A 20902-nucleotide genomic window follows, 5' to 3' on the forward strand; every position below is an offset into this window, starting at 1 on the left:
AACCCCTCACTAAATCAAGGGAAAGGAAATTATCATTAAAGCGCTTTAAAGGGATACTCAAACCATGAAATATACACTATCAAGGAACTCAGCAGTGTTCCCAGCGTGTGCCTGTTTTTAACTAATACAACTAAGCATTAAATTAAATATTGCTAAAGTTTTAAAGCTAAACTGTACATATCTTAGCAAAATTTTAAGAGATTCTATATTGACAACTTATTATCCCTCTCTCTAAATGCAGATACTAGACTATTATAAGCATGTAATTACACAGACCCAAAATGTGGTCCACCCAGTCATAAAATATAGCAACAGAGTCATATGAAGGAAATACTTTTTTTAATTTAAAGGGTTTTTTTTTAGTGATGACTATAATATGAAAAAAAATTTTTCTTTTACATCTCAATCTGTGGTCAGAAATCAGATCTTGAGAGCGCAAGCAGAAGGAAAAAAGTAAACAACCATCACGACAACTTTTAAGTACATAATGAAAATGTGAGTCCAGAAAGAAGAGAAAATCAGAAGGGGAAAAAAATGAGTATACTTAATTAATCCTAAAGAAAGTTTATTATAGAAGCCAGGTTGTAGTTAAGGCTTATAATTAAGTTTCATAAACAAAGCCTCAAATCTTATTCCTGTTCAACAAAAAAATCTGGTCATTTCTATTTTCTTAAATTCATCTCCTGTGCCCCACAGCTACATCCAATTTTTATCACCTACTAAAGAGATAAAGGAAAACTACTTTCAAATCCTCTGCTCAAAAAGGGCAGGAAATATTCTGTAAGCTTAAAAGCATGGTTAGGGAAAATAGGTGACAACATGGGGTTTTCAGACAAATTTTAGGCAAAGGTCATTATTAGTAAATTTCAATTAAGAAAGTCTTTACTGGGTTTGAGGAGGAAGGGCTGGATGCTTTAATCTTCATAACTTCTGTAGTACTACGAACTATACATTAGTAATTGAAATGTGAGCTCTGTAATACAAAATACTTAATGTTCATTCATCTGTTCAACAAGTATTTATTACTATGAGCCTGGGTCAGGGCTAGGCACCTGACAGATGCTTATCTCTGTCCTCGTGGGCTTAAAGATATTTTTTTTTCTTAATATAAATATGTTCATTCATTTTAGAGAGAGCGGGGTAGCGGGGGAGGGGGGGGACAGAGAGACAGAGAAAGAGAGACATCAATGTGAAAGAGAAACATCAATCAGCAGCCTCCCATACATGCACTGACTGTGCCCCGATGGGATCAACCTGCAAACTAGGCATGTGCCCTGACTGGGAATTGAACCCTCAACCCCTGGTGCACAGGATGACGCTCCAACCAACTGAGCCAGGACTAAAGATTCATTTTTAAAAAGCATTGAGTCAGCCTTTAACTTTTTACCTGTGCATCATAAATCCGATGCATAGCTTGATACAATTGGTTCATATAGTTGGAAATAGCTGTAGCATCTTCTTCAAATACACCCAGTAAAGACCTTGTCTGTATAAAATAAAAGCAATAAGTTTATATTAACGATTATATAACCAAATGGAATTTTTTTCCTAAAGGAAGGAAAAATCCTAGAATATTAGAGCTCTAATTAATCTGAGTTTTAATCTATTCTATCTCTTTTGATAGTACTGCTAAGATGTTTGAATTCTTTGTTCTCAATTTCACTTCATTAAAACAGGGGGATTTTCCAAATACATCATACAAACTTTTTTAAAAAGATTTTAAAATTTATTTTATTTTTAGAGAGAGGGAAAGGGAGGGAGAATGAGAGGAAGAGAAACATCAACTGAGGACCTTGCTGCAACCCAGGCATGTGCCCTGAATGGGAATCAAACCAGTGACCCTTTGGTTCACAGGCCGGCGCTCAATCCACTGAGCCACACCAGTCAGGGCCGAACTTTAGAAGGAACAACAAAAATATACTTTTATGAAGTCTGTAATTAAAATCAACAGAAATGTTCAAGGCTAGATTAACAGTAGTCCATGTCTAAATATTTTAAATGTCTTATTTAGGGATAGCTCAGTATGATTATTTCTTTTTCTCTGTGGTATCTTCCAGGAGTGCCAAACCCCTCTCCATCCTAATCCAAAAATAATATCATAGTGCCCCTCTCCAACATGGCCTATAAAACGTTAACTATGGACCTGAACAGACACTTCTCCTGGGAGGACATACAGATGGTCCATAGACATATGGAAAAAATGCTCAACATCACTAGCCATCAGAGATGCAAATTAAAACCACAATGAGATACCACCTCACACCTTTCAGAATCGACATCATTAACTCAACAAACAAGTGCTGGTGAGGATGTGGGGAAAAGGGGACCCTACTGCACTGTTGGTGGGAATGCAGACTGGTGCAGTCACTGTGGAAAACAGTATGCAATTTCCTCAAAAAACTAAAAATGGAACCGCCTTTTGACCCAGCAATTCCACTGATGGGAACATATCCCAAGAACCCTGAAACATCAATTCAAAAGAACTTATGCACCCTATGTTCATAGCAGTGCTATTTACAATAGCCAAGTGCTGGGAACAGCCTAAGTGCCCACCAGTGGATAAGTGGCTCAAAAAACTGTGGTACATTTACACAATGGAACACTACGCAGCAGAAAGAAAGAAAGAACTACCTTTCATGCCAGCATGGATGGAACTGGAGAATATTATGCTAAGTGAAATAAGCCAGGCAGTGAAAGACAAATACCATATGATCTCACCTAATACAGGAAACTAATGAACAAAACAAGCAAAAGAGCAAAACAGAACTAGAGGCATGGAAAGAAGTAACAGACTGACAGCAATCAGAGGGGAGTGGGGGGAGGGGGAGATAAAGGTGGAAAGAAGGGGAAGGGACTAGTCAAGCAACATGTATGAATGCCCCATGGACAAGGACAACAGGGTGGAGACTGACTGGAGGGGCGGGGGGAGCTGGGCCAAGGAGAGCAAAGGGGGAAAAATTGGGACAACTGTAATAGAACAATAATAAAATATTTAATAAAAAATAAAACATTATGTTTTTCTGAGTGCAAAATTTGGGGTTATTATTTTTCTTCTTTATAGGCTTCTACATTGTTAGGCTTTTTTTTCAATGAGCATGTAAATATTATATTCATTTTAAGGGGGAAAACATGTAGGTAAATATTAAAACTGTCAATAAAAAAGGATGAGAGATAAGGAAACAACATATCAAGGCAAAGTATACTCACCTTTTTATATCTCAAAGGCAGGGTAGAATTAAAATACCAAAATCTATTACCATAACTGAAGCTTAAAATCTAAAAAAAGACCTTGTTATTTTGTTCTACAAATAGTTAATTAATCCCTCAACCTTAAGGGCTAGGTTTTAGGCCCTGGAAAAGTAGCTCAGATGGTTGGAGCATCTTCCTGATATGCCAGGGTTGCTGGTTTGATCCCCGGTCAGGGAACATACAAGAATCAACCAATGAATGCATAAATAAGTGGGACAACATACTGATGTTTCTCCCTCTCTCTAAAAAAAAATCCATTTTAAAAAAGCTGGCTTTAAAAAATCAACTTATTCCTTAGCTTCCCATTTTCAGAAGAGGAAGCTAAGTGAATTTTTTTAAGTACGAAATCATTATGCCAGTATACGAAGTCCATGTTCTCCATCCTCTAATTCCCCATGCCCCAGATTTAGATCTGACAGTATCTTTTTATTTCCTATCTCTAGTGCCCTACTAGCACCTCTCAAAGTTCTATTTTAAGTTGTAAAAAGAAAAGCATCAAGACATACTGTTAGGCATTATTTTATATGTAATGCCCATATAAACATAAAAAGGAAAACACAAGCAGCATTAATTTAATATAATCCCAAAATGTCTTCAGAGTTTAACTCCTGTGAGTCACTTTTTGACATAAGAGTTATCAATATCCATGTCTTCTCATCCAGTATTATTCGGTGCCATGAGATTACAAATATTTCTTAGAAGCACTTCACTTTTATCCCCAATACAGAGTGGAGCAAAGTAAGTTTACAGTTGTGAGTACGCAGAATGGTTTATCCTTGTATTATTTATTAATTATTGTATTATTTATCCTCCAAAAGAAAAATTGTAAACCTACTTTTGCCCCATCCTGTCTTTTCTTACAAACCATTGCCATCAGATACCCATTCTGCAATATTTTTAAATTTTTATTTATTAATTTGAGAGGGAGGGAGGGTGGGAAGGAGGGAGAGAGAGACACATTTATTTGTTGTTCCACTTAGTTATGCATTCATTAGTTGATTCTTGTATGTGTCCTGTCTGAAGACTGAACCTGCAACCTTGTCATATGGGGATGATGCTAGAATCAACTGAGCCACCTGGCCAGGGCTCAGCATGTTTTGATGGCGGCACTTGCTTCATATCATTGGTGGCAAAGGAATACTTTCAAACCACAGACAGGACTGATAATGCTTCAAGTTGTTGTTAATTTGATTTCTTGTTGAACATTGAGGGGTTGCACTTGGCCAGTCAAGCCACTAGGAGGAACAACCAAGTGTGTACATTGGCAGGCAATTACAAGTAAAACATCATCAGCTGTAAGGGACACTACACTAGATAACAAAGATGCAAAAATGTGAGAAAAAAGTGTGTTGTAATCTATGATTACTTCATATTATGCCAAAGAAAGAAGCACCATTTGTGATTAGAGTTTGTCTTCACAGTTCTAGAATGCATGAATAATCATTAATAAGATATTTATGTATAAAATCAATTATTTTTTAAAGATCACATCTGTTCTCACTAATTAGAAGGTTTCATTTTGTTTCTGATTTTTAAAACAATATACGAGGATAGACAAGGCATTTAGTGTAGTCCTAAGATTTTTTTGCCTCAATAGATGATCTTTTGCAGAATGCTGTGGTTTGGGCATGATAATTCTAAAAGGGTTTATGTTTGACCTGCTGGATTTGAACTTGCAGGTTCCTCCCTAATTTAATAGTTACTATAAATCAAAACTAAGAAAAGAATAACTGTAATTCAGGATAGTCTTTCATGACTCCTTGGCTCTAACTTTTTTTTACATGACAACTGGCAGGCTATTTAAAAATTATTAGGACCAAATGATCTAATAAAAACATATCAGGAGCTTTAAAAGTTTTCATACTATTTGTTCCTTGGCTTCTCAGACTCTATCCTAAACAGTCCACATGAAAACAAAGATTTATGCCCAAAAGCATAAATCTCAACTCTATATATAAAAGCAAAATTTGGGAAAAGAACTCTAAATGTCCAAAAGAACAACTGTTAAGTCAGTTAAGTAAATGTGCAGCCTTTAAATCCTTTTATTCAGAACGTAATAATATGTAAAGACACTTAAGCTATAATGTTAAAGCCAAAAATTTGTATGCTCAATATTATCTCAATTACATTAAAATGTGTAAGAAGAAAAATTTAGAAAAAAGAAAGCTGTTAACAAGGTTTGTTGCTGGGTACATGGCACATAACTGCTTTTCTTTCTGTGCTTCCAATTTTTCTGAAGTAAATATTATTTTTATAACCAGGTACAAAAATAAAAACATTTACTATCTGTAACAGCTGTGGTTCAGAGAAGTTGAGTGATTTGCCCTAAAGCACAAGGGACTAAGTGACAGTGAAGATTAAAACCCTTATATCCTGAATCCCCATATCCAGGGCTTTCCATTCTGCCACATGTTCTCCCTAAGAATTACTCCCAAGTGTCTTTCCTTTCCAAATCCCAGTTGTCCCCAACTTATTTTCCCAAATAAATGTTATCTAGCTAAAAACTATTGATATTACTTCTAGAAATTGAAATATCAATATGAATGTTTCATTAAAAATTACTGTAAAGCTGAAACTAATATAGCACATTTTTGTAAAAAAAAAAAAAAGAGAGAGAGAGAGAGAACTAATGCTCAGATTATAAACTAACTGTGAAAAGTTCAAGAAATGAGTCAAGGGATTACATCCTCCTCACAAGTCATGGCTAGGGCACTGTATAACCCATCTGGAGCGGAGTATCATCTTTATGGGCTACGACAATCAAGGCAGGTAAAATGGTAAGGCAACCTGTTGAGTCTCAGATAATTAAAAAAAGTAAAAGGACAAAATGCACCTGACCAATACATCCCAGAATTTTTTTGCAAAATGTCTGAAATAAATTTAACATAACCTTACACTGCAGAAATTAATAATTTGAACTGGCTATTCTAGCGATCAAATAAGCCAAGATGTGGGCTTCTCTTTGTATCAGTATAGGCTGATAAGAGTGCTGTAAATTACCAGCAGGCAACTAGTCTGTGAAGATAACTTTCAGCATGAAAAAAAAAAAAAAAAAATCAGTTCCACAATCAGAGCCCAATTTCAATTTGGCACAAAACCCATGGCAGACGTGCCACCCAGGGAAAAGGGATCTAACCCCTTCTTCCTGTTCTTTTGATGCCATATTAAACTGCCAAGACACATGAAATACATGCAATTATAGTTCTAAATGAACATTTCAGAACATTTCCTTCATTCTAAGTGGTAACCAACCATCAACGTGGTCTTAATAAAATTATTGTGTAAGACAGACTTAAAGATGAAGTTTCTCTACGTCAGTTACAGCCCCTACCACGTTTTTAATATAGCTGATTTCATTCTTCAGTACTAAAAATGTAACAAATGGTTGTTTTCCTAGATTGTCTTAAGCTAAAGCAATCACATCAGCATCATCCTCAACGCACAAAACACAGAGCTTTTATTTTGATGAGCTTATTAGGGCCAAGTCTGCAAGGAGCGGCACCACAGCCGTGAAGCCGTCATACGCCGTGCGGTTCCAGTGACAGTGGCTACAGTCACGGCCACGACCACTGGGCACACACGGCGGGGAGGCTCCGGAACCAAGACGGGCTTCCCCGACGACTCTCTACACGGTCCAGTGAAGTCTTTCAACATCTCCCCAAGAAAAACTATCCATCTCCTTTCCCTAGCTTGCTCAGAAATCACCAAATAAGTCAACCGGGTTTTTTTCTCCTTCTGGAAATTCTCCGAAGAGGTTTTTGGGGAGAAAATTGCAGGATCGGGATTTATCACCTCACATCACGGCGATAAAAACGCACCTTTCGTATTTAAAAAAAAAAAAAAGGCCCGCGCACGTACGTGACCGCCGGGCCCACCAGCGAAGGCGATCGCCGATGTCCCAGACCCTGCGCGCGGCTCTCGGCCTAGTAGCGCGGGCCCACGCGAGCCGCGGGCGGCGGCCCAGCCTCGGCGACTCTGGGCGCACCCGCCGCGGGCTGGGGCACAGGGCGGCGGCGCCCACCTGGGCCGGGGAGGGCACCTGCGGCCACGGTGATGTCAGGCCTGGGGTCGGACCGCCCTGCTCCTTCCCTAGCTGTCCGCCGCCGCCCGCTCCTCACCTGCGGGCTGTCCTCTAGCGTCTCCTCGATAGGCAGCTTGTCGATCCCCGGCATCGTGGCGAAGGGAGGGCAGCGGCAGGAGTCGCGGAGGCCGCCCACAGCTCCCCACCCCGACCCACCCTCTCTCACAAAATCGGCCGCCTTCCCCGCCCGCCTAACCCTCCCCAGAAGCCCGGCGGTCCGGCGGGAAATCCCGCCCCCTCGATCTCACTGCCCCGCCTCCCGCGCGCTCATTGGCTCAGGGCGACGCCTATCAGTGAGGGCTGGGAGGTTCCTTCGCCTCCCGGGGCTCGGCTACAAGCGCGGGCCTCAAGTTCAGGGGAAAGGGGGGCTGTCTGCTTCCAGCTGGCACCTACTGTGCGCGCACGCGTGTTTGGATGTAAATTGTAGGGGACCGTCTACCCCTACCGCATGCGTGACCGGGAACCAGCACTTTGAGTGAGGACCACACTGGGGAATTTGGGGCAGTTTTAGTTCTCCTTCAACATTTTTCGTAAGAGACCATGGAAGAAGCCCTAGTGCTATAGCCTCCCTCCCCGAAGCGTCCAGTCTCCCCCCTCCAACAAAATGGTGCTGGTTAATTCAGAGGTCTGTGGGATCCGAAGTTGTGCCAGTAACAGGGCTTTCCCGTAAATTCGTGCACAGTAGATTGGAAATTGTTTTTCTGGATACTTGGATGTCAGTATATTCAGCTTAAAACATGTGACTTTGTTGCCAAGTCATTAATTCTTACCTGGTCTTGAAGGACTGACATGCCACAATTTAGTCCATATTTATTTTAAATCACAAATGAAAATATCTTTTAAATATCAGGATACACTAGTTAATTATATTGGTAACTGATTACTATTTCTGTTTGGTCAAAAAGTTTTGGAAGAAACTTTAGCTTCCTCAGCCTCTAATTTTACAGCAGAGAAAAATGAAGCTCTACTACTCAAACTTGGCCTGGATTAGAACTCCTGCCTCATTGTCTATCTTTCCCACCCTTACACTGCCTCGTTTACTTCTCTGAAGATAGAAGCTTTCATTACAGATAAATGGCAAGTTACTAGAGTTTCCTAAAAATCTAGCCATTTGTCCTACCAATCCATCCCATTTTCATTCAAGAAACACAAGAAATACTGAGTAAAGACTATTAGTTACCTCGTTCCACAGATACATTGGAACAAATCCAGGTACAGTAACAGAAATGGAAGTTACATATTTTCAACTAAAATGCTAGATTTTTCCCACAATCTCTTGAAAAAGGGTAAATCCCATTTTAAATGCTTTACCAGATATACTTGCAGCAGTTTCACAGAATATTATCCTTAGTGTAAAAGCTCTCCCCTTAGGTTGTTTATAAACTAGTCACCCTCTAGAAGAGATCTTTAGTTTTTGAAAGGTGTTCTGAAGTTGGTTCTTACCTAGTATTCCTGGTTCCCAGCTGCTTAGATGGACCCACCCAGAAACTTAAGTCTGCCCTTCAATATTTCTTTTTCACTCTGGCAACACAGTGGCATGCAACCTGGCTCTGAAGAAGGAACTTTCAATATAAGTGACCTTGGCTGAACTGTGATTTAGATAAGTGAAGGAAAAGAAAGGTAGTGGCAATTGATAAGAATCAGGAGTATGTGACAAGTAAAAATAAAGTTTAAGAAAAAAAAAGAGTAGTTCTACGGTGTTACTCAAGGAATTTGGCCAGTTGGCCAAACTAAGTAGTTCCAGTGAAAACTTCTATTAGATATCTGAATTATCTGGGTGGGATATTATCATTAAGTTAAAAAATTTCCTCCTTTGTATGTTATGTGCTTCTAAACTGTATTTTTGTAAAGGATTCTCAAGAGGCTATTATATTTTCAGGGAGGGGCAAGGAATTCTTACCAAGCTCTGCTGATTAGAAAAATGAAACAAAAACAAGTTGACAGTTAATTATCACTTTTTAATAGATTCACTTTAACAGATAATTCAATTGTTTTCTTAATTTTTAAAATATTTTTTATTAATTTAGAGGTGGTTTAATCAAATTATAAAACTAGAATCTTAAAAGGCCTTCTGTTTGGATCTTGTATCTTTAGACTACTGTATACTCTGCTCATCCAAAAAGATGATTGTATTTTCTATTTTAAAACATCTCTAAAGCTGCAGAATTAGTCTCCTTTGACAACCAATTTAAGTTTAATCAACCTAAATCCTGTAGAGTTGACCAAACTCAGTTCCTTTTAAACAAGAAATGAGACTTGTTCAGAGAGAATGCCTCAGGGGTTACTGGAGACTCATGTGTGAGAAGTATAGTAAAAACTTTGGCCAGCTGCTTAACTTTGTGGATGGCAAGGCAGGATTAAACAACATTCGCCAAAGAATTATTTGAGATGTTTCACACATATAATTTACAACAAAAGGACATACAATCTTGTAAATAAAATTGTTAAATATTACTCTCCTAAAATTATATTTGATCTTATAATTAGGTTTTTACTTGCTACTCCTTGAAGTTCTGGTCTGTGGTCTATAATAGGAAAGAACCCAACAACACAAATGACGCCAATGCTTTACTTTTCAAAATTATCCCCCGTCATTATACAAGTCATCTGAAGAAAGCTGTTTTAGAATACAGTTTTCTTAGCACAGCTAGGTAAGATTCTGATTCCAGAGGCCAGAAGTGGGGTGGGAGTTGCCCGAGTGAGTGAAAGCAAATAATCCTCAAAGCACATGTTGAAAAACTATCCAGAATGGAGAATAACCATTTCCCTTTCCCAAGTAATCTTGTATTTTAGAAAATTTAAAATCAAGTAAACATTTAGGAAATGAATCCTAGGTTCCAGGAGGATAGCAAGTGGGGCACCATTTCCAGAATCACCTGGAAAGTATGGGAAGTCTCCTTCACACCAATATTCCCTGAAAGACCCAATAAATCTGAAATTCTGAAGAATTCATGCTCCTTCAATTAATTAATTAATTTTGTTTTTGTTTTTTTAACTCTTTTTATTTTATTTTTATTGTTTTTCTATTACAATTGTCACACTTTTCCCCTCATTGCTACCCCCTCACTCAGCCCTCCCCTTCTCCCACAGTCAATCCCCACCCCGTTGTCCATGTCCATGGGTTATTTATACTAGTTCCTTTACTAAACCCTTCCCCTACTTACCCCCCTCTCACCCTACCTCCTACCCCCTGAATGTTTCTTTAAAAGTATAATGTATAATGCAAATAATTCTGGATGTTATCTAATAAGTCACACACACACATATATATATTTTAGTAAATAAATGCCCATTTATCTATTTATCTATCTATCTATTTATTTATTTATTTATAGAGAGAGGGGAAAGGAGAAAGAGAGTGAGAGAAACATCACTGTGTGGTTGCCTCTCATGCGCTCCCAACAGGGACCTGACAGGCAACCTAGTCATGTGCCCTGACTGGGAATCGAACCAGCGACACTTGGTTCGCAGGCCGACGCTCAATCCACTGAGCACAGCAGACAGGGCCAATAAATCATTTTTTAATGGACTCACTTTAACAGATAATTCTATTGTTTTCTTTAAAATTTTTAGACATTTTATTTATTTATTTTTAGAGATGAGGGAAGGGAGAGAAACACCAATGTGTGATAGAAATATCAGTTAGTTGTCTCTCGCATGCCCCGAGCTGGGAGCCTGGCTTGCAACCCAGGTATGTGCCCTGACCAGGAATCTAATAGGCAACCTTTTGGCACTCAGTCCACTGAACCACACCAGCCAGGGCTGTTTTCTTAATTTAAAAAAAAAAAAGTATCGATTGATTTTAGAGAGAGAGAAGGGAAAGAACATCGATTTGTTGTTCCACTTATACATGCATTTATTGGTTGACTCTTGCATGTGCCCTGACCAGAGATTACACCCCCAACCTTGGAGTATTGGGATGATGCTTTAACCTACTGAACTACCCATCCAGGGTTCAATTGTTTTCTTAACATACAACTGAGATTAACCAAATTCAAAAAAAATGAGCATAGTAATTGGTAATTTAGAAAATTGAGTCATTTTCATCCACTTTAAGATATTAGAACTAGTGGTCAAGTAGGGGGAAGCTTTGGGCAATTTGATGGTAACATAAAAAGTTTTGATGCACTGATTTCAAAAGGAGATAGATGGGTAGCAAGAACCAGCAGATTTTTTATTGTGCCACTGCAAACTGTCCTCTGCCTTTGACCTTGATGTGGATATTGCTTTTGCTTTTTTGCCACAGTATCCTCAGAATGCAAGGCATTTCTTTTTTTCTTTCTTTTTCCCTTCCTTCCTTCCTTCCTTCCTTCCTTCCTTTCTTTCTGAGAGAGAGGAAGGGAGGAAGAAAGAGTGGGAGAGAAACATCAATGTGAGAAACACCAATCAGTTGCCTCCTGTACCTATTCTGAATAGGGATTGAATCCGCAACCTAGGTATGTACCCTGACAGGGAATTGAACCCACGACATTTTGATGTACAGGACGATGCTCTCCAACCAAGTGAGCCAACTGGCCAGGGCAATACTGATACTACTTTAAACAATATTACCATTACCCCTGCTAGTGTTTTATCATTTTGCTTTAGGGACCTTTTGGCCAAAACAAAAAATTTTAAATCAATAAATATGTATTTTGATGTTATGGAGAACAGTTGTAGGTACCAAAACAGCAAAAGCTATTATCCTGTTTTTGACTTTTAGCAGTGAGGAAGGGAGAGGCCTTAAGGTTAAAAAACATAGAACTTCATGACACTCCTAGTCCCACAAGAATTCTGGGCCAAGTCAGTAGAGAAGAGGTTGCCCTTAGAGAAGTCAGTATGTTTCATACTGTTCAATCGTTGAAAAACTTTTAATTTTTACAGAACCAAAGAGGGCATTAAAAACAAACAAACAAACAAACAAACAAAAAACCAGAGTGAAACTTTGATTAAACCATGGCTAATGCAAATAAATCTCAGGGTTAATCAGCACATCCTTCCAAGAACACTAGGTGGTGCTATAAATTTAGTTTTGAAATTCAAAGTACTACCTCAGGAAATGGTTGTATTCATTCAACAAATATTTACTAGGTAATCAACAAAATATTAAAAAGTGTCTGCCCTTGTGGAGCTAGTTTAGTGGAGATGGTAAGGAAAAAGAAAAATGATAAAAATAAATATATCTTATTAGAAGTACAGTGTATTAGAAAGAGGTAAATGCTATAGGAAGTAGAGCAAGGGATGGGGTGAGAGGGCAGTTGCAATTTAAATTTTTAAAAATACTTTTTCACTGCTTTTAGAGAGAAAGAAAGGGAGAGAGACAAACATGGATGTGAGAAAGAAGCATTAGTCAGCTGTCTCCCACATGCATCTGGACCTGGGATCGAACCCATAACCCAGGCTTGTGCCCTGGCCAGGAATTTAATCTGCAACCCTTCAGTTACGTGATGACACTCCAACCACACTGGCCAGGGCAGCAGTTACGATTTTAAATAGGTTCATCAGGGTGGGCTTCACTGAGGAGTCCTGGCTGTGTGGCCCAGTTGGTTGGAGTGTCATCCTGTATACTACAAGGTTGGTAGTTCAATTCCCAGTCAGGGCATATACCTAGGTTGTGGTTTCGATCCTTGGCCGGGGTGGGTATGGGAGGCAACCAATCAATGTTTCTCTCTTACATCAATGTTTCCCTCTCTCCCTTCCTCTCTCTCTAAAAATCAAAAAAAGAAAGGAAGGAAGGAAGAAAAAGAAAGAACAAAAGGAAGGAAGGAAAGAAGGAAGGAAGGAAGGAAGGAAGGAAGGAAGGAAGGAAGGAAGGAAGGAAGGAAGGAAGAAAAAGAAAGGAGAGAAAAAAAAGAGAGAGAGAGAGGAAACATCTGAACAAAAACTTAAAGTAAACCATGGGAACATCTGGGGATAAAACATTCCAGGTAGGGAAGCACCAGGACAGAGGCCCTCAGCCTCAAGGCAGGAGTGATCTGGCCTGTTTCAAGAACAGCATAGAGACCAGGGTGGCAGGAGGGAGAAAGAGGAGGCCAGATTGTGTAAAACCTTTTGGCCTGTTGTGAGGACTTGAGTTTATCTGGTTTTGGATAAAAACATCTTTAATAGAAGTTGTGATTTGAAACAAATGTTGAGGAAGTTGAATTAATTAGTGACATGAGGGATCATGAATTATGGGCAAAGTAACACTGTCTCTAGTAAACTTGGTAGTTTATGAGCATTTCTTAACATAATCTTAATCACACCTAACCAAATTTATATTAATCACTACCTTACTCATCATAAATTTCTTGAGAGCAGGAATTATTTCATCTCCTGGTTACCTAATGTACCCCTGATATATGGTGGACCTCAATAAATGTTTGTTATGATTGAAAAGTTTATTCTTAAATTGATAAGACCCATAATATTTATTCCCTAGAAACAATACTATAAATACCAATCAGGTTCTCCCATTTAATCTACAATGATTAGATTAAACGGCACTAAAGTATAGGCCTAAGCCCCTCAGAGCCTATCTTCTTTTTCTTTATTTTTATTGTTGACACTATTGCAGATGTCTCTATTGCCCTCCCCTGTGCTCCCCTCTAAACTGTTTTATCTTTGAATATTGAACCTGGAAAGTCTAATTTAGCCTGAGTCTAATTTAGCCTAGCCCTGTCTTGTCTTGCTCTCATGGTCAGTCTAGGGGGAGGACATAAGGACAAGGACTGGATTGGGTGGAAGTGTTCATTATAAAGATTTCTCAGAAGGAAATATGGTGGCATGCACCATAAAATAATATACTTTCAAAGAAAAATTTCCATGGAAATACCGCATGTATGCTAACATGTATATGCAAGGTGTTCATTGCCATAATGTGTTATAGTAAAAAAATAAATTGGAAACAACCCTAAGTACCCATTACCAAGGGTGTTGTTCAGTAAATTGTGGTTCATTCACTTGATGTCTAGCGCCAAGCAACTGTTGAAGAATGAAGGTAGAGCTACAAGTACTGACATGGTATATAGGATGGGGGTGGGGGAGGGGGCAGTGAACTACATGACAGAACAATACATGACTGACTCCACGTGGATAAAAACATGTCTGTGTGCATTCACCTATTTATGTGAAGGCATTTTAAAAAGACAGGAAAGAAAGGCAATAAACTGTTAGTAGTAGAAACCAATATATTGGGGAGTAAAAATGCAGAATTGAAGGAAACCATCATATTTTAATTGCTATGGTATTGAATGAATCTTTTAAAAATAAAAATGCATTTGTGTTTCAAATGATTTTATATCAGTTTTTTAAATCCAGGGCCTATTATGTGCAAAGCACTACACTTTACCGAAAACAAATGTAACTGATTTGAAAATATAAAAATATGAAACTGTGCTCTCGAGATTTGAGAACAAAGACTGAAAGGCTTTTTAAATGTTATAAATAAAGTGAACTTATTCAACGAACTTTTATTTAATATCTCCTGTGTGACAGGGACTGTGATGGGTGCTGCGAGGCTGCGAGAGATAACAGTGTGCATGAAACAACTCTCCCAAGCCTTGTAAACACCAGGGAAGATACCTTGTGTCTCAAGTAACAACAGTGGAAGACAAAGTGCCGCGGATGTGAATTGTTCAACACGACTCAGGATTTTTACATTTTAAACTCAGAGTTTTTAAATGAACCTTCCATCTCACTTTATTAAATGTTTATTGAGAATGTCATGATGTCTTCTAATTTGTGGATTACCCTGGAATGATATTTAAGTGTTTCATAGAAAACTGGGAATACCTTTGCACACTAAAAGCCAAAGGGGAAAGGGATTAGGGGCTGGGTGAAATAGGTGAAGGGATTAAGAAATACAAATTGGTAGTTACAGAATAGTCACAGGGATGCAAAGTACAGCATAGGGAATACAGTCAATAATACTGTAATAACTGTGTATATCCTTTAGGCTACATCAGAGTCATTTAATACTTGAGTTTGATTGCTATAGATCAAGTCCAAGGACACATGAGTATAAAAAAGCCATGTTTTTAATTTATTAATTTTTAAGGAAAAAGTATTACCAAGTTAGCAAGCATTCTCTCTCTCTCTCTCTCTCTCTCTCTCTCTCTCTCTCAAAAGGTATGCTGCTGGCCAAGATTTTTTATTTTTTTTTATTTTTGGTTTTTCAATTACAGTTGTCCCCTTTTCTCCCAATTTCTCTCCCCCACCCAACCCACCCCCTCTCCTGCAATCATATCCCTCCCGGTTGTCCATGTCCATGAGTCATTTATATACGTTCTTTGACTAAACCCTTCCCTTACTTATCCTCCTTCTCTCCCTCCCCCTTCCCCCCTCCCCCCTATTGACTGCTATTCTGCTCTTTGTTCTATTTAGTTCTTTTGTTTGTGTTGTTCTTTAGTTTCCTGTATTAGGTGATATCATATGGTATTTTTCTTTCTTTGCCTGGCTTATTTCACTAAGCAAAATTCTTTCTAGTTCCATCCATGTTGTTGCAAATGGCAGGAGTTCCTTCTTTCTTTCTGCTACATAGTATTTCATTGTGTAAATATACCACAGTTTTTTGATCCACTCATCTGCAGATGGGCACTTAGGTTGTTTCCAGCACTCAGCTATTGTAAACAGTGCTGCAATAAACATAGGGTTGCATAAGTTCTTTTGAATTGGTGTTTCAAGATTCTTCGGGTATAATCCTAGTAGTGGAGTCGCTGGTTCAAAAGGCAGTTCCATTTTTAATCTTTTGAGGTAATTCCATACTGTTTTCCATAGTGCCTGCACTAGTCTGCATTCCCACCAACAGTGCAGTAGGGTTCCCTTTTCTCCACATCCTCACCAGCACTTGTTGTTTGTTGATTTGTTGATGATGGCCATTCTGACTGGTGTAAAATGGTATCTCATTGTGGTTTTTATTTGCATCTCCCTGATGGTTAATGATGTTGAACATTTTTTCATGTGTCTATGGACCTTCTGTATGTCCTCTTCGGAGAAGTGTTTGTTCAGGTCCTTTGCCCATTTTTTAATTGGGTTGTTTGTTTTCTTGATGTTGAGTCGTATCAGCTCTTTATATGTTTTGGAAATCAGTCCCCTGTCTGTGATGTCATTGGCAAATATGTTTTCCCATATGGTTGGTTTCCTTTTCATCTTGCTGATGTTTTCTTTTGCTGAGCAGAAACTCTTTAGTTTGATGTAATCCCATTTATTTATTTTTTCCTTTATTTCTCTTGCCGTAGGAGATGTATCCGTGAAGAAATTGTTACATGAGATATCTGATATTTTCTTGCCTATGTTTTCCTCTAGGACTTTTATGGTGTCACGGCTTACATTTAAGTCTCTTATCCATCTTGAGTTTATTCTAGTGTGTGGTGTAAGTTGGTGGTCTAGTTTCATTTTTTTGCAGGTCCCTATCCAGTTCTCCCAGCACCATTTGATAAAGAGGCTCTTATCACTCCATTTTATGTTCCTTCCTCCTTTATCAAATATTAGTTGACCATAGAGGCCTGGGTTTATTTCTGGACTCTCTATTCTGTTCCACTGATCTATATGTCTGTTCTTATGCCAGTACCAGACTGTTTTGATTACAGTGTCTTTGTAGTATTGTTTGATATCTGGTGTTGTGATTCCTCCTGCTGTGTTCTTCTGTCTCATGATTGCTTTTGCTATTCGGGGTCTTTTTTGGTTCCATATGAATTTATGGAGTATTTGTTCTATGTCTGTGAAATATGTCATTGGTATTTTAATAGGGATTGCATTGAATCTGTAAATTGCTTTGGGTAGTATGGCCATTTTGATGATGTTGATTCTTCCCATCCAAGAACATGGTAATTGCTTCCATTTATTTGTATCTTCCTTAATTTCTTTCTTCAATGTTATGTAATTTTCAGAGCACAGGTCTTTTATCTCTTTGGTTAAGTTTACTCCTAGGTACTTTATTTTTCTTGTTGCTATAGTAAATGGTATTTTCTTTTTTGTCTCTGTCTCTGCTATTTTATTGTTGGTGTACAGAAATGCCTTAGATTTCTGTATATTTATTTTGTACCCTGCTATTTTGCCAAATTCACTTATTATATCGAGTAGTCTTTTAGTGGAGTTTATAGGATTTTCTAGGTATACTATCATGTCATCTGCATATAATGAAAGTTTTACTTCCTCTTTCCCAATTTGGATGCCTTTTATTTCTTTTTCTTGTCTGACTGCTGTGGCTAGGACTTCCAACACTATGTTGAATAGGAGTGTAGAGAGTGGACAACCTTGTCTAGTTCCTGAATTCAGGGGGAATGCTTTCAGTTTTTGTCCATTGAGTATGATGTTGGCTTCAGACTTCTCATATATAGCCTTAATTATGTTAAGGTATGCTCTCTCTATTCCCATTTTGCTGAGTGTTTTCATCATAAATGGGTGTTGTACTTTATCAAATCAGAGAAGGAAAACTCTGACTCCAAAAAACCTCCGCTGCCTTGCGGCATACCTCTTCAGGGGAAAGGCTAAGGGAGTAAACCCCGACAGAAAATCCGGAGCCGGAGTCCCTAAGGCGGTTTGACGTTGTAGTCAACACCAGCAACTCCTGCGGCGCACCTGAAGCCAAGCTGTATTGACTCCATCTTTCCCTTGGATCCTTCAGCTGCGAAGAGAGGGGGGGTCTGCTGCATGGGCAACAGCAGACCCTCCATATCACCCTGCCCAGGCTCTGTAGCTTCAGCTTCACTGGAGAGGACACTCCAGCGTCATCGCAAGATGTCGATTCAACACGGGGGGAGACAGATACCGTGTCACTCCCGAGCCGGACTGCACAGCCATTCTCGGCGGTGCAGATAGACTCTTAAGAAGGTACACCATCGTCTCTCGAGACGGACGGCTGCCGACGACGACGAGTCCTAGGAGGGTATGGAAGTATCGAGGGAAACACTTGGTAAAGTATATGATATACTTTATGCCATACACCTGAAATTAAAGCAAAATAATATTGAATGTAAACTTAACTGAAAAAATTTTAATTTTTTAAAACAATGGCAACGGTAGTAAACCCACAGCATTTACATTGCCTGTCCAATTTACAGATGTTGTCTTCCTTGTCCCATGCATCCATCCATCCATCCATTTGTTTATTTGCTCATTCAAAAAATATTTATTGAATGTCTACTTCAGCATTGTTCTAGGAGACACAGAATGTATTATAGTAAGAAATAAACTTTTATCTTAGAAAACATGTTTTTTTTTTTGTTTGTTTTGTTTTCTTTTTAGTTGCCATCAAGAAGAAATTTACTTGTTTTTTAAAAATCCAAATGCTGGCATTATCCAGGAAAATTTAACAGGTTTACTTATATTGTTATCAAGCTGAACTGCTGAAATTGTTCACTGAAACATTCTGACTTGCATTAATGCTTTGTGTCCTCACATTTGTATTTTCAAAATTCACACACAAATGAAAATGGAGAAACTGCCAATAACTGATTTCTGTTCCCTATTTCCCACTTGCAATCATATACTTCGGTACCTTTTGACCCCACGGGGGGCGGGAGGATGTTCAGAACTATCAATAATAGAAGAAAAAAATAAATTATTTTTATTTTTAAAGAATGAAATGTTTCCCATCATAGTGGATTTTAAAGCACATTCTCATGTATGTGGCGTGCTAGCTGGATGTCTTCTGGCATACTTGTTATGGATAGCACACAAGTTGGTGTTTTCACAAAGGCCAACCACAAAGTCCTCACCTGCCTCCTGCAAAGCACCAATAGCTGCAGACCTGGAAGTGCAGACCTGTTGTGAAGTCCTGAGCCATTTCTCGTACCAGACGCCGTAACGGAAGTTTGCGAATCAAAGGTGCCAGTACCGAGTTTCCAGCGGCGCCGGGACCGCGAGCCCGTGGCTGGAGAGCTGAGGAGCTGCCATGGAGCGAGGACCCTGCGTCCAACGACACACAGGACTTGTTAACGGAAAAATCCCCGAGCCAGCCTTACCGTGGCAGCTTCCACGAGGACCACTGGGAAGAGGAATTTGAAAAGATCCCCCTATTTATGAAGAAAGCACCATCAGAAATTGATCCCAAGGAGAATCCTGATTTGGCTTGCCTCCAGTCAATTATTTTTGATGACGAGCGATCTCCAGAAGAACAGGCCAAGACCTATAAAAATGAGGGCAATGATTACTTTAAAGAAAAAGACTATAAAAAAGTTGTGATGTCATATACTGAAGGCTTAAAGAAGAAATGTGCTGACCCTGATTTGAATGCTGTTCTTTATACCAACTGGGCAGCAGCACAGTACTATTTGGGCAATTTTCGTTCGGCTCTCAATGATGTGACAGCTGCCAGAAAACTAAAACCCTGCCACCTCAAAGCAATAGTGAGAGGTGTCTTATGCCATCTGGAATTAAAAAAACTCTGCCGAGGCTGTGAACTGGTGCGATGAGGGGCTGCAGATAGATGCCAGAGAGAAGAAGCTTCTGGAAATGAGGGCTAAAGCAGACAAACTAAAGCGAACTGAACAGAGGGATTTGAGGAAAGCAAAGTTGAAAGAAAAGAAGGAGCAGGATCTGAATGAGGCTTTACTCCAGGCCATCAAGGCTAGGAACATCAGGCTAGTTGCTGAAGCTGCCAGTGAGGATGAAGATTCAGCCTCAGAAGGTCTAGGTAAACTGCTGGATGGGCTCAGCTTTGAGAACCCCTATGGAGCCAGGTTGAGTGTAGATGACCAGGGCCGACTGAGCTGGCCTGTGCTCTTTCTGTACCCAGAGTATGCCCAGTCGGACTTCATCTCTGCTTTTCATGAGGATTCCAGGTTTATTGATAATCTAATGGTGATGTTTGGTGAAACGCCCTCTTGGGACTTAGAGCAGAAATACTGCCCCGATAATTTAGAGGTCTACTTTGAGGATGAGGACAGGGCAGACCTGTACCAGGTGCCTCCCAAGAGTACCCTGCTGCAGGTGCTACAGCACCCCAGGTACTTTGTAAAAGGCCTGACACCAGCATTTCTGGTCTGTGTGGGATCCTCACCTTTTTGTAGAAATTATCTCCGGGAGAGAAAGGTGCACCAGGTAAAGTGACTGGGCCAGGCTGTGGAGCCAGGCCCCCTGGATCCCCTTCTTGATCCTCTTCTGCCTGGAATATAGCACACTTGTATCAGCTGGACATGCTCCTAGAATCCAACATTTTTTTCTGTTATCCTGGGGACAGTCCTTCCTCAAATCATAGGCAGGGAGGAGCTGCTGACTTCCCTGAACTGCAGTCTCCCTGGTCAAAGTGCTGAGCCTGAGCTGGTCTTCACTCTCCTCTGTTGATACAAAACTCTGCCTTGGTCATGACATCCTTGGACTCACTGTGCGCTGTGTTAACCAGCCTCTCTCTCTGAAGTGACCATCTGTTGCAGTTACCATAGCAACTGACTGAAGGAGCTCATTGGACTGACTCAAGATCCAGTGACCTGGTTCTGAACCTTTGTGGAGTTAGAGGCTTTAGAGAAGCTAGCCCTCAAACTGCATGTATATACAAACCATGCATGTAATTTTAAGGCATTAAAGCTGAGAGACTCTGAAAAAACAAAAACAAAAACAAAAAAAAACAAAAAAAAAAGGTGCCAGTACCTTTTGACCCTATTACATGGTACC

At 39.4% G+C, this 20902-nt stretch overlaps 1 protein-coding gene and 1 pseudogene across 3 annotated transcripts in view; one reads left to right on the top strand and one right to left on the bottom strand.

Moving 5' to 3' along the window:
* APPL1 (adaptor protein, phosphotyrosine interacting with PH domain and leucine zipper 1) overlaps positions 1–7466 on the bottom strand; it is a 34132-nt gene extending 26666 nt beyond the window's left edge. For all 3 annotated transcript variants that reach the window (XM_090283987.1, XM_090283988.1, XM_090283986.1), the window contains exons 1-2: positions 7368–7466; positions 1388–1486 (exon numbers count right to left, since the gene is read on the bottom strand). In XM_090283987.1, the coding sequence (XP_090140113.1) occupies positions 1388–1486; positions 7368–7421 (153 nt within the window). In that variant the 5' untranslated portion in view covers positions 7422–7466. The remainder of the gene's footprint in view (positions 1–1387; positions 1487–7367) is intronic.
* A 468-nt stretch (positions 7467–7934) lies between these two features.
* Positions 7935–20831, top strand: LOC150004812 (hsp70/Hsp90 co-chaperone CNS1 homolog pseudogene; annotated as a pseudogene).
* The last annotated feature ends 71 nt before the right edge of the window (positions 20832–20902 follow it).

The sequence above is a fragment of the Furipterus horrens genome, unplaced genomic scaffold, assembly GCF_987537825.1.
Source record: "Furipterus horrens unplaced genomic scaffold, mFurHor1.1.pri manual_scaffold_7, whole genome shotgun sequence".
NCBI classification, from domain to species: Eukaryota; Metazoa; Chordata; class Mammalia; order Chiroptera; family Furipteridae; genus Furipterus; species Furipterus horrens.